At 45.8% G+C, this 14,515-nt stretch overlaps 1 protein-coding gene across 3 annotated transcripts in view; it reads right to left on the reverse strand.

Moving 5' to 3' along the window:
* Positions 1 to 13,156, reverse strand: part of ADAMTS12 (ADAM metallopeptidase with thrombospondin type 1 motif 12) — a 287,143-nt gene extending 273,987 nt beyond the window's left edge. For 2 of the 3 annotated variants that reach the window (XR_007127574.1, XM_047730727.1), the window contains exons 1-2: positions 12,721 to 13,156; positions 5,150 to 5,514 (exon numbers count right to left, since the gene is read on the reverse strand). Coding sequence is in view for 2 of the 3 variants with exons in the window: in XM_047730727.1 (XP_047586683.1) it covers positions 5,150 to 5,514; positions 12,721 to 12,847 (492 nt within the window). In the remaining variant the exon portion in view is untranslated. The remainder of the gene's footprint in view (positions 1 to 5,149; positions 5,515 to 12,720) is intronic. The other variant, XM_047730729.1, reaches the window with a different exon arrangement.
* Positions 13,157 to 14,515: the final 1,359 nt, after the last annotated feature.

Consider the following 14,515-nt stretch of genomic DNA (forward strand, 5'->3'; position numbering starts at 1 on the left):
AGAATAAATATGAGTGAACAAACCAAGGGAACAAATTTGCAAAAAAAGTTTTCACTAAGTTTTCCCCAAATAAATTCTCTGATCCGGAAAAGTGAATTAGGAAAAAAAAAAAAAAAAAATACAAGGCAATTACTGATTGCACTTAACAGCCTCATTCTCTAATCACACGAACTACCTGACAGGTGGTATGGGCCTGCCCTTGGTAAGGACAGCCCACTTAATGGCTGGGAGATTTCCTGGTGAGAAATGCCATCAGAGTGAGATTTAGAAGGGAGGGCCCATGGAGCTGCAAAATTCTCACCTTGGGAAGGAGGGACAACCTAGTATTTTGGACGTTTTCAGTCCCACCAGTCAACCTGGATAAGTTTCATGAGAAGAATTGGAAGAGACCTACTGTGTTCATGGATTGGACTAAACATAACACATGTTAATTCCCCAAATCTATATATATATATAGGCTTAATGTAATTCCTACCGAAATCTCAGTAAATTTTTGTGGTCCGATTATTCTAAAATGTACAGGGAAAGGCAAAGGAACAAGAATTACTAAAGCAGGTTTGAAAAAATGTAACATGGTAGGAATCAATCTACTTGATTTCCAGACTAATTATATAGCTACTACAGTAATAAAGATTCTACTGGTGGAATAGAACATAAAACTCAGAAATAGACTCACAAAAATAAGCCTCAGAAAGCCTTCCCAAATGCCACTTCTGTCCTTAGGTTTGGGGGGTGGGGGGCTTAAAACTGAATATATCCTAAGCTCAAATCCTGTGGATTTGAGTATAGTGTCATGTTTGGATGAAAGGAAAATAAATATCACAGAAGTCAAATTCCCAGATAAGTGATCAGGAGAAATCAGACACAAGTCCAATCACTATCCTTTTGATGAGGGACACTGGGTCTTTTTTTTTTTTTTAAGATTTTATTTATTTATTTGATAGATCGCAGTAGGCAGAGAGGCAGGCAGAAAGAGAGAAGGGAGGAAGCAGGCTCCCAGCTGAGCAGAGAGCCCAATGCAGGGCTCGATTCCAGGACCCTGAGACCATGACCCGAGCCAAAGGCTGAGGCTTTAACCCACTGAGCCACCCAGGAGCACTGGGCCTTAATCACAAATGAACTTGAAGCTGGCCAGCTTGTATGCTCACAGAAAGGGAAAAAAAAGTCATTTGGATTTTAGTGCCTATTTTATAACTGTCCATTAACTGCTCAATTATGGGTGAAGGGCTCCAAGGCAATGCAAGTGGACTGGCTCTTCTGGCAAAAAAATCATTCAGCAGTTTGAATCTAAAATTTTCCATCATCTTGGCTACCACATTAGTCCATTAGTTCATATTTGCTTCTTTGTGCCCGTGTACTCAGTATGAATCTGGAATCTGAAAATGAAAACGCCCAGATGGTTGTCTTCATGGCTCCCTGGGGCCATGTGAAATTGAAAAGATCCCAATATTCTGTTTCTGAGCCTGGAATAATGCTAAACAGTGTGCAACCTCCCTTACAAAACACAGGGTGAAAAGAGGGGCCAACTGAGAACTGCGGTTCTCAACCCTGGCTGCACACTAGCATTACTGGGGAGAGCTGCTACTGTAGAGTCATATTAGCTAATGCTGTTAATTAATCCCCACTCACGCCAATCCATTGGCCAGCAACACTGACCGCGTGTTAGAGTTTCCTAGGGAGCTTTAAAGAATTACAGATGTCTGAGCTCCCCTCTCAGACCCATCAAATCAGAACATCGGGGAGGACAGGTGGGCAATGGGTACTTTTGAAAAGCCCCCCAGCATCATTTACCGAAGAGACTGGGTTTTTTCCACTGTATATTTTTTCTTGTTTTGTCAAACAGTATTTGACCATGGAGTTGCGGGTCCATATCTGGGCTCTCTCCTCGTTCCACTGGTCTGTGTGTCTGTTTTTGTACCAGTACCATGCTGTCTTGGTGATCACAGCTTTGTAGTAAAGCTTGAAATCAAGCAACGTGATGCCCCCAGCATTGTTTCTCTTTTTCAACATTTCCTTGGCGATTCTGGGTCTCTTCTGGTTCCATACAAATTTTAGGATTGTTTGTGCCAGCACTTTGAAAAATGCTGTTGGTATTTTGATCGGGATGGCGTTGAAAGTATAGATTGCTCTGGGCAGCGTACACAATTTAACAATGTTTATTCTTCCAATCCATGAGCATGAAATGTTTTTCCATCTTTTTCTGTCTTCTTCAATTTCTTTCACGAGTGTTCTGTAGTTCCTCAAGTATAGATCATTTACCTCTTTGGTTGGGTTTATTCCAAGGTATCTTACGGGTTTTGGCGCTATTGTAAATGGAATCGATTCTTTAATTTCCCTTTCTACGGTTTCATTGTTAGTGTATAAGAAAGCAACTGATTTCTGTGCATTGATTTTGTCTTCTGCCACATTACTGAATTGCTGTATGAGTGCTAGAAATTTGGTGGTTGAGTCTTTTGGGTTTTCCACATAAAGTATCAGGTCATCTGTGAAGAAAGAGAGTTTGACTTCTTCTTTGCTAATTTGAATACCTTTTATTTCTTTTTGTTGTATGATTGCTTCAACAAAGCAGGAAAAAATATCCAGTGGGAAAAAGACAGTTTCTTCAATAAATGGTGCTGGGAAAATGGGACAGTTAAATACAGAAGAATGAAACTCAACCGTTCTCTTACACCATACACAAAGATAAACTCAAAATGGATGAAAGACCTCAATGTGAGACAGAAATCCATCAAAATCTTAGAGGAGAACGTAGGCTGTAACCTCTTAAACATCGGCCATAGCAACTTCTTTCAAGACATGTCTCCAAAGGCAAAGGATACAAAAGCGAAAATGAACTTTTGGGACTTCATCAAGATCAAAAGCTTCTGCACAGCAAAGGAAACAGTCAACAAAATAAAGAGGCAACCCACGGAATGGGAGAAGATATTTGCAAATGACACTACAGACAAAGGGCTGATAGTCAAGATCTATAAAGATCTCCTCAAACTCAACACACACAAAACGGATAATCATGTCAAAAAATGGGCAGAAGACATGAATAGACACTTCTCCAATGAAGACATACAAACGGCTAACAGACACATGAAAAAATGTTCATCATCACTAGCCATCAGGGAGATTCAAATCAAAACCACATTGAGATACCACCTTACACCAGTTAGAATGGCAAAGATTAAAAAGTCAGGAAATAGCAAATGTTGGAGAGAACATGGAGAAAGGGGAACCCTCTTAAACTGTTGGTGGGAATGCAAGTTGGTGCAGCCACTTTGGAAAACAGTGTGGAGATTCCTCAAAAAAATTAAAAATAGAGCTACCCTATGACTCTGCAATTGCACTACTGGGTATTTACCCCAAAGACACAGATGTAGTGAACAGAAGGGCCACATGCACCCCAGTGTTCATAGCAGCAATGTCCACAATAGCCAAACTGTGAAAAGTGCCGAGATGCCCTTCAACAGATGAATGGATAAAGAAGATGTGGTCCATATATACAATGGAATATTACTCAGCCATCAGAAAGAATGAGTACCCAACTTTTGCATCAACATGGACGGGACTGGAAGAGATTATGCTGAGTAAAATAAGTCAAGCCGAGAAAGTCAATTATCATATAGTTTCACTTACTTGTGGAACATAAGGAACAGCATGGAGAACATTAGGAGAAGGAAGGGAAAAATGAAGGGGGGGAATCAGAGGAGGAGACAAACCATGAGACTGTGGACTCCAAGAAACAAACTGAGGGTTTTGGAGAGGAGGGGGTAGTGGGGTGGGTTAGCCCAGTGGTGGGTATTGAGGAGGGCACATACTGCATGGAGCACTGAGTGTTATACGTAAACAATGAATCCTAGAAAACTACATCAAAAACTAATGACGTACTGTATGGTGACTAACATAACATAATAAAAATTTTTTTAAATTTTTAAAAAAAACTCCCCGTGGATCCTAATATTCAAACAGGGTTATGAGTGACTATTGTAGTCCGGTGCCTGTTAGACTTCAGTGAGCACCAGAATCTCCTGGAGGACTCATTAAAACAAAGGCTTCAAATAGGCAGATAACAGAGACAGAAAGTAGATTCATGGTTCCCCAAAACTAGGGAAGATGAGGGGATCAGAGTGCAACTGGTAGAAAGACTCGGGCTCAAATGAACTGTGCAGTAAATTTATTCAACATCTCCAAGCTTCATCATCTACTCAATATAACCAAGATGGGGGGCTAGAGAGCAGAAGAGAAGAACATATTGAAACTACCTCATATGCCACACATTTTAGTACCTGGTATGTTGGAAACATAAAAAATTGATAATAGCAGCCAACACCCATTGAGTGCGTATTGTTTATAAGCACTCTTCTAAGGTGTTTATATATATTAATTCATTTAATTTCCACAATATTCTACAGGGATCAGCAAATTTTTTTTCTATAAAAGCCAGATAGCAATTTTGGGGCCTCATGGGCCATACAGTCCTGATCCCAACTACTCATCTGCTGTTGTAGTCCGAAAGCAACCTTAGACAATGTAAACATGTGGGCTTATCTGTGTTCCAATAAAACTTTATTTATAAAAACAAGAGGTATACAGATTTGGTCTGCGGACCGTAAGCCAAGCCCTAGTATAGGAGATGGGTACTGTCACTATCTCCATCTCATAGATAAGAAAACGAAGGCATGAAGGGATAAACTGACCACCTAAGTTTCTGTATGAAGTCTGATGACGAAGTCCACACAGTCAACTATAGACCGCAAAAGCTGCTGACAACACCGTCATCACCAGTGAGCCTCTCACTCAGTCCAAATCCAGGTTTTCCAAATTCAAAAGGGGCTGGCCAGCCAGTCAGGCACAACACCCTCAGAAAGGCCTCAGAGGCTGAAGACCCAGCTCCACTCCTCCCTTGCTCCCATGCGATCCCTGGTTGAAGTTCTCCCTGCTCTGAGTCCTCAGCGCCTTTCCTCTCCATATCTCCCAGATCTGTCAACTTTTTCTTTTATGCATTTCTTCCCCAACCCATTTGGTGGCCAGGACCACGCACATCACAAGTGTTCAGTTTGCACGCACTGGAGGTGTGTGTGAACCCATGGGTACTGGGTGGGTAAGCCGAGAGGACAGGAGCCTGGGGGCAGAGAAGGGAGGGAGGGACCCAGGCACTCACCAGTCCCTGGCAGGCACTGAGGGCGGCGGTCCCGATCCTGACACCCTGTTGCAGCACTGTGCCCCTGAGATGGCAGGGGGGTGCTGAGGAAGCCACCATCTTCACGTGGGAAAGGTTCCCGTACCTCCTCTCCAGGATATAGCTTTTGGAAAGAAATCCCTGATTGACCGACAAGTTAAAGAACAGGTCCTTCTCCTCGTGTGAAATTCTGTAGTACACCCGGTCCTCTGAGCCATCCACATCTCTCTTCCTCCTGCTGTTGCTGGTGACAGGATGGTGCAAGCCATAGGACAGAAAGTGCCCCCTGGCATCTACTCGGACTGGGGCCACCACGTGGTATTCGGGCAGGGCCTTGAGAAAATGCTCTGAAAGAAGAGAAGACAAAGAATGAGACGGCGAGCACTCTCGGCGGAGTCAACAGCAAGATCAACGCTCCGCCACTTGGAACTTAGCGTGTTGAGGGCAAAATACCGCCACTGGCCTGAAGTCTGCAGGTCCCATCTACTGCACAAACACTGCCAACAGTAAATTCCCGGAACAACTCAAATCCACTCAGGGCCCCTCCTTGAGGACACGTGGCAGTCTGAGCCAACACCCAGGCACAACTCTGGAGGGCAGATGTTTTCCCAGAGTCAAATTAAGATGAATTCATTCATGAGGCGTCCTGTTAGCAAAGGGGCAAGGTCAGCGTAAGGAATGTTTCAAGCCTCAAGAGTTCTTGAATACAAATCACAGAGCTCCACTGTTTATTTGAAGGAGCTTAAATGCCTCGGGAACTTCCCATTAACTTGGGTCCGAGGAAAAATAAAAACAGCTAACTGGTCGGTCGTATACATGCCAACAAACTTCACACCAGTCACGGCGTTCGCGTTCCGTGCCACGAAACAGGTCCTTAAAAAAACAAACTCGGATTTTCTTTCTGTGTTTACAAAGTATACAAAATAAAATGGCAAGATGAAAACTACCGCTTGAAAAACGCAAGACAGGAACCCTTGTCCTTTCCACACGCGAGAACATACACACGCCTTTTGGCTTGCTCACGCTTAAATTCCCACCCCTTCCTCCTCAGCCTGATGTTTGAGAAGAACAAGGAATCTAACAGGAGAGAATCATCACTCAGGATTACAGACTACTTCAGGCAAACCATGAGCCACTTAGTAAAATAACCAACACTTGCATTAAGGGGGAAAAAAAAAAGCAGGCAGGGAGGAAGCAAGAGAGAGAGAGGAGAAAACAAGTGCCACCTCCCGCCTCCCAGCTATATTCCGCCTTCCAGCTTCTGCTGTTTTGCCTGTTACTTCCCGCTATCCTGTCTGTTGCACTGATAGCCCATCTATGCTCGATTAGGTTTGAATGTCCCAACTCCAACCCCCCTTCTTTCTCCTAATGTTCCTGGCTGAAGTTCTCTCAGGTCCTTACTTTCCGTACCTCCCAGAATACCTCATTTTACCGTGCTTTTTGTTAATGAGACTTTATTCCCGAAGCCTCTGGGGGCCAGAATCTTGCACGTCACAGGTGCCTGGCGCGTAATGTGTCAATCAGTGAGCACATTTGTAGCTGGTTAATTAAAAGAACCGGACTTAATGGGGGTACATTTATAAAACATCCTCTTTTCCCAGATAACTGCCTTCCAACACACTTCGTGAAATCGTTCGTTTCTGCCTTGGATGAAATTTGGGGCCGAGCACAGAGTTTTCACTCTTAGGTACTAACGAACAGTCTCAGTTTTTTAAGCGCAAAAAAAAAATCCAGAACTATTGCTTCTGATTGCAGCAGTTCGGAGCAAGAGATCACACAGCAACATGGATAAATCTTTAAAAACAATGTTGAGTGAAAAAGAAGAAACAAAACAAGTTAAAACAGAGCCACTGACATCAATGGAAAATACATGCACACCAAAACAATAATACAAAGTCAGCCAGAACATATGTAAATGAAAAATACATATGGAACCCATTAAAATGATTTTCCATGAGAAGGAATGGGTGTAGGGATAAAAGTGCAGAGAAAAAAAATAAAAGAAAAGGGTTTTGCCTGAATCAGTGACACTAACTTGCCATGAACTCGGAGTCAAATGGACTAGGTCTCCATACTGCCTACTCCCCAAGGAATATCTATATATTTAGTATCAGAGTTTCACTGACCTTCCAAGTTCAGAGCTCAGGAGAGGAAAGGGGAGGATGGGTCAGAACAGGGTGGATACAATTGGCTTCCCTGGTATTCTTCTCAGGTTACTCTTTTATTCTACTACTCACAGTGATGTCTCTGGCTTCTCCAGGGTGAGCAGTGGATGGAAGTTACGGGCAGAAAAGCCTTACTCAAGTGGATAGCCATCACCTTGCAGTGGGCCCAGCTCTGCGTGGTCATTGCCCAGATGCTCTCAGGGAACGCTCCTCTGTGCCTTACAGGGCCTGTCTCTGTAGTTGCATCTCAAAGAATTAAACACGATTTTTCAAAGTATAAAATGAAAGCTAAAGCTTGCCTAAGCCCCAGCACCTACTCCTCAAAGAACAAAAAAGCAAACAAATTTAGACCTCTTGACCCAGTTGCTTCTCATCTAGTGGGTTTGGAAGAGAAGCAGCGTAAGTTGGCTCTACAATAACACGACGATAACAACCACAGTCACCATTTAACAAGCACTTTCGAGGAGCCAGGGACCATCAGTCCCTTCTCACTCAGTCATCTCAACCTGTGCCACAGATCAGGGAATTCCCATTTCATAGATAAAGACACCGAGCCTAAGAGAGGCCCCAGAGCCAACAGGCAGCATCCCTTATACTGAAATCCCATGCTTCCTATTTCAAAACGATCTTCCTAGCCACTGCCCTTCACGTACAGAAGCTGCTGCACTTGGCAGAGAGTGTAACAGATCAGAAGCTACACCACTGCCCTAGGGAGATAATCTGACAAGAAGAGGGTGGCTTAACTTCTTTAAGAGGCTTTTGCTCAGCAATAAAGAGAGATAACAATAGCCTGTTTAGCAGGTAGAGTAACAAGAGGTTAAGACTAGTTTTGCCTCTTAATTTGATTACAAACAAAGCAGCAAGCCGTGTCAGCCCATAGGTGTGGACAGAAATAGGAGGCCACAGGAGTCTGACTTAAGTCATCATCCGTAGCCCACCTGCTGTTGCCTATACAAAGGCGTCACAATATGAGTTTCTACCTCCCAGGTGGCTGTGAGAATCCCATGTACTTATAAATGTAATAGAGGTCGAACAGTGCTTGACCAAGAGCACTCAGTGGCTATGACAGAAACTTGGCCATCAAGGATCACTGCACCATAAAGAGATAACCTCCAAGCAGAGACAGGGGAGAAGCCCACGCTCACCTTGGCTTCCTCTCAGTGCGTATTTAGTTTGGAAGATGAGGTAGCTATAACCTTGGTCAACAGAAAGCTGAGCTCAGAGGGGATATGACAGGAATGGAGAAAGCACAAATCGGGAAATAATTGTTACAATTTCTGTGGTCAAGCCCAGCATTTAGAGTATACTAACCTGGTTTTGTCTAATCCGTACTGTTCTCTGGGACAGATATTAGTAACCATGTCCCTCAGCTTAGCCCTCATTCCCATCCTGGTAAAAAGACAACGAAGAGGGGTGAGGATTCATTCTGGGGTGATCTGACCCTGGAGCCCACCCTTCTAACTGCTGCCCTTGCTGCTTCTCAAGGATCTACTGCTGAGAACCAGACATCAAGATGGTGCGTCGACAAGGCTGTGGGTGGGGGGAACTGAGGCACACTGTAATCCCATCACAGTCTGCCCCTTTATGGAAATACATTATCAGCCCTGAATACCTTGATTTGCCTTCTTTAAAATTAGCCTCCAAACCCTCAGTCACAAACACTAACGATACCTCATGGGAAACTTTGAGTGAAGCCTGCTGGCACAAGTGCTTTTTTTTTTTTTTAAGATTTTATTTATTTATTTGACAGAGATCACAAGCAGGCAGAGAGAGAGGAGGAGGGAAGCAGGCTCCCAGCTGAGCAGAGAGCCGGATGCGGGGCTCGATCCCAGACTCTGAGACCATGACCCAAGCCTAAGGCAGAGGCTTTAACCCACTGAGCCACCCAGGCGCCCCAGCACAAGTGCTTTTGAAAATTCACAACACCAGGTGATCTTTTACCCTCTGCTTAGGAAGAAAGGAAAGAGCTGAGAGAATATTTTACCTGCCAGATTTTATAGTTTAGGTTAAATCTATATTTAACTCTTGATATGGCGTATTTCTCTCTTAGAGAGCAGTAAATTTCTAAGACTCTTCACTAAAAAGGGCAATGAAATTCTCTAAGAGTCAGAAGTTCATTTTCAGAATTCTCTTCCATGGGATGTTGCAACTTTTCAAATACATTTTTATCGTAGAAAACTACACGTGTCAGGATGTGGAGTATCGTATCGGTCCCCCATGTTGTACGACAGGCCCCAGGATTTCAGATTGGCTCACCAACCCTACGACCACTAACCTCCAGACCATCATTGCTTAGGATAACAGATGCAAATAAAATACCAAAACTGTGAAGTGTCTCCTTACATAAAGAAAATAAATGAGATCATTTCCATCCTTTTTTTTTCCCCCCAATAGCAGAAATACATGATTAGACCATTTGTCTTGAAGTGCACTCGAAACTTCTGTCTGGAAACACTCCCTCTGTTCTTGCAGAAACCTGAGCAGCCGAAAGCACATCTCTACCCTGGGATGAAATGCCGGCACTGTTGATTTCCGATCTGGGGATCACGGAGATCATGGAAATAGCCGGTGACTTGCAGACAGTACAAGGAATAAGGAACCCCGGGGGCTATATCATGGCTGTGGCAGAAAGGCAGTATGTTGTGCACAAGACTGATGTTTCCTATTGTTCTGATACTTGGTTGGGAACCAGGAAAGCTTGGGGAAGTCCCTGCATGTTTTGGTATCATAGGCGAGCGCTGTGGAAAGAATACTGGCAGGAGTGTCAAATCTGCCTTTTCTGGTCCGAGAAAAGATTGAATGTACCTCTGTGTTCTTCCCAGGGCTAAAAGCCTGCCTCTGCTCTCTGCCCCATAGAACTAGAAAGAATGTTAAGGATTATGCAGGATCAGAATGTTTCCAACCATGGGACCTTGTGCACTCCCCTCCACCCCTGGGCTGAAGTAGCACTTCCTAGGTGCTCCCTGAATTCATGCTGACTAACAGACTCACCTCCCAGGCCCCTCACCACCTCCAGAAAAATAAGGATGGCAGAGATGATATCTGAAGTCTTTTGCGAGTTTAAACATGCAGCATTTGGGTGCAATTAAAAAATGTCAGAGTAGAAATGGAAATCTAGGGACATTGGTTCTTTGTGAAATGATGGGCTGGCCATTTGGGGCAAAATTCAGGTCATCTTAGTCCCAAGAAGCCCTAGAATTTTCTCGTCCCTTCTCTCCATCTCTCTGTCTCTCTCTCAGTTGTTTTCTTTCTCTCTCCACTCAGTTCTAAAGGAAGCCTGCTCAGAAATTTCTCTGTTGGACCAAAGGTGGATTACTTGTAAATCCACTGGTAAGTTTATTAAGAACAAATATTGTGGAGAAAAGACTTTTAGGAATGAAAATTCTTTTTAAAACCTAAATAGCTGGGCATCGCTGATAAACTCGGAGCACTCTACAGCTCTTTGTCAATATCAAATAATTTCAGCACTGTAACCCCAGCGGTGACCAAGCAAAAGAACCATCTCTCACCTCCCAGAAAGGAGAGAGCAAGGCCCAGGGGAGTCTGCTCCACACTAAGCTGAATTCACTTACAAAGATGTGGAGCAAGGAGACCTAAAAAGCAACCAACCCACGAGAATGTGTGTCTTTGAACCAGATCATCTCCAAATGCCCTGGGAAGTGCTCACAGGCTCTGTCTGTGCTGTCAGAAGAGAGACTTTTCACAAAGGGGCTGTTTTTCAAAGAAAAACAAACACTGCTATTTTAAACTTGGGGGTGGGAGATGGTATCTGGAACGTTTACACAAGCAAGTGCTGGCTGGCTGACATCTAACCCGGGTGCTCAGCTCCAGCGTCCAAGGAAAGCAAAAGGGACTTGCTCTTGATGGTTCTTGAAGTCACAGTAGATGAGCTCTCAGCGGTGTTGGAACTTTGCAACGTAGGCAGAACCCTGCGTGGAAAGCCTCAACAAAGACAGGCTCGTGATCTCTGCCACCCAAGTGGTCTTGGGAATTAAGAGGGTCAGAATGCTAGGCAAGCTTCTCAACGCCTGAGCACAGTCAGCAAAACACTGGACTTAATGTCTGCTAAAGCAGTGCTGTGGGTGTGTGGGTGTGTCTGTGCATTTGTGTGTCTGTATGTCTGTGTGTGTGTATTGTCCCTACCTTATTATTGCTAAGAGGCCAGCCTCTGGAGCAAGGCTACCTGGGTTCAAAACCCTCACTCTGCCATGAACTGGGCCCATGAACTCATCATGCTTCCCCAGCTTTAAAACAGAGACAGTAACAATGGTCCCTGCACCCCAGAAGGCTGTGGACAGTGGTTGCTGAGCTGACACAGGCAGAGTGCTTCAGCAGTCTTGGTGCATGGAACTTTCTCCAGCCAGGTGGGCCATTGCTGCCGCTCTATCTTCTCCCAGAAGCACATGGAACTCCCCACAAAACACAGGAGTGTCTCTGACCCTCCCAAGTCCAATAAAAAAGCAGAGGCAGTTGGGGCGCCTGGGTGGCTCAGTTGGTTAAAGCCTCGCCTTCGGCTCGGATCATGATTCCAGGGTCCTGGGATCGAGCCCCACATCAGGCTCTCTGCTCGGCGGGGAGCCTGCTTCCTCCTCTCTCTCTCTCTCTCTCTCTCTGCCTGCCTCTCTGCCTACTTGTGATCTCTGTCAAATTAATAAAATCTTAAAAAAAAAAATAAATGAAAAAAAAAAAAAAGCAGAGGCAGCAGTGCCCTCTGCTCCAGCTGTTAGGTTTAAAGAGCAAGTTGTCCTCACACCCCCTCCAGCATTTTCAACCGCACTGTATGCTTCATGACATTCACAAGGAGATGCAGCCAGATGCCATCAGAAGGCAAGTTGGGGAAAGGTGAGCCCCTACAGTGGTCAATTTCCCCCCAAAAGAACTGTTATTTTTAAAACACAGCCCTAAATCTTTCCAGGAAACCAAAACACAGCCAAACTCACTCAGCAGGGGGCCGGAATCACATTTCCCCTCCCCTGTCCAGAGCTGAAACTAACTAGAAACACCCCCAGTGGCCAGTTGGAACTTAAAAAAAAAAAAAAAAAAAAAATCATTTTCTGTATTCAGAACTTGAAAAATAGAGGATTGAAACAGTGCAGCATTCAAAGAGGAGACAAAAGGGGGGGGGGCGTTACCAGTTACCACTTGGGTCTTTTCTGCCTCAGCATAGTGTGTAAGAGACGGGATTCACAACCTTTCCGTAAGAATTAAGGAATCATCACTCAACACTGAATTCTGAGACACCCTATGGTACTGAGCTCCCAGCCCAGATTTCCTTACGACTCAGCCAAACGGTTTTGCAGAGTTCAGCCAGTGGGGGAGGGGGAGCAACCAACTTTCCACGCGTCTCCCCACCACGGTTTTTAAAGGAAATAAAGAAAAGCCACTAACCTTGCCTTCTGTCCGGGAAGTGCACAGGGCCTGGCTGAGCTTGGCTCCCATAGCAAAGGGCCCCAAAGTTAAGGAGGTAGGCTACAACGGAGAGGTTTGCAAGCCAGCTCCTCTGGGCACATGGCATGATTCAGTTGTTGGGGAGAAGAAAAGTCAACAAAGTTTAGCTCTCAGCTCAAGAAATCAAGTCCTCGCCTGTGGCCGAGCAGAAAGATGCAGAGGTGCATGGTCCAGGAGTGGGACGGAGCGGCTGCAAAGCTGCCCAAGATCTCCCTTTGCTTTCTGACGCAAAAAGGGGTTAGTTACCTTTATCCCCCTTCCCTCCTGAAAGGGGAATGATTCAACTGGCAGCGCCTGCTTTCCGCGGGGTGTGGATCGGGTCAGAGCGGGAGGGGGGCAGCCCACCCAAGATCCCCACCCCTCTGCCTTCCGCGCCGCCCGGCCTCGCAGCCAGCTCCGCGCATCTTCCTCCGGCCTCCCACCCCCACGCTCCTCCGGCCCCGCCCAGAGCCCTGCCGAGCCGGCCAAATAGGGGAGACCCGGGAGAGCCACCCTGGGCGGGACTGCGGAAAGAGAGGCCCCCAGGCCAGCCCTTCCTGGCCAAAATACAGGCCGAAAGTGCTGAGCGCAGAGGTGGGGCAATGGGGACCCCACTCCTCCACGCCCCGGCTCAGTGCTGCCCCCTTGGCTGCCTTTCTCCTCCCAGTTCCGAACTTTTCCTAACATCGCTCTATGGAGACCCCTCAGTCTTCTCTGGGACTCTCTTCCAAGGCGAGATAGGATTTGCATTTTAAAAAGAAATGGGCAGTTTCTCTCTTGGCCAAGTCCTGCAGAGGGAAAAGGCCTGAGCTAGTCTTCTGGTTCAACCCTGAACAAGTCTCTTCGTGGCCGCCAAGAGGTGATGAGACCAAATGATTATGAGCCGCGCTGGGTCTGCTGGTCCCCCTGGTGCCTTTCTACTTCTATTGCCCCACCTTTCCTAGCCCACCCCACTCGCCCACAAGCAAACCAAGACAGTGGAGGAAGTAAGCCCAAGAACATGCGAAGGTATTTCTCCAATTCTCCTGCTCAGGCTGCTTGTGGAGGAGGCAACCGTGGGGCTGGAGCTTTCCATTACTGAGAGAACACTGCAAACCAGGGAGCTTTGCCAAGCATCCTGAGAATTGACTGGATAATCCAGCCAAGATTTCACACCTCTGGGCTGAAACAGGCTTCCTTACTCCATTCAGGAAGAATTTGGCCCCATACTGGTCCTCCATGCCTTCCAGCCAATGAGGCGTGCAGGAAGGCCACTCGTTCAACCCTGTGCAGGCCTGGGCAGCCCCAGTAAAGCAGTGATCCAAGGGCAAGGTGGTCCCCTCAGGCTTGGGGTGGGTCGGAATCCTTCGGACTGGATACATACGTGCCACCGTATTTCCAGGGGTATGAACTAGTTTCCTATTACCGGCATTAGACATTCCCATAAAGCTGGCGACTTAAAACAGCATAGATTTAGTATCATACAGCTCTGGAGGTCACAAGTCTGAGAGGGGTCTACCTGGACTAAAATCCAGGTGTGGACAAAGCTGCATTCCTTTCTGGAGGCTGTGGGGAAACGTTTTCGTGCTTTTTTCATCTTCTAAGGGGCTACCCACACTCCTCAGTCCCTTGCCCTCAGCCCCTGATTTCAAAGTCAGCAATGGCCAGTGAGTCTCCTATATGGCATCATCATGACACTATCTCTTTTCCCTCCCTTTTCCCTTTATAAGGACTCTTGTGATGACATTGGGCCCACTCAGATCATCCAGAATAATCT

This window comes from Lutra lutra, chromosome 5, assembly GCF_902655055.1.
Source record: "Lutra lutra chromosome 5, mLutLut1.2, whole genome shotgun sequence".
NCBI classification, from domain to species: domain Eukaryota; kingdom Metazoa; phylum Chordata; class Mammalia; order Carnivora; family Mustelidae; genus Lutra; species Lutra lutra.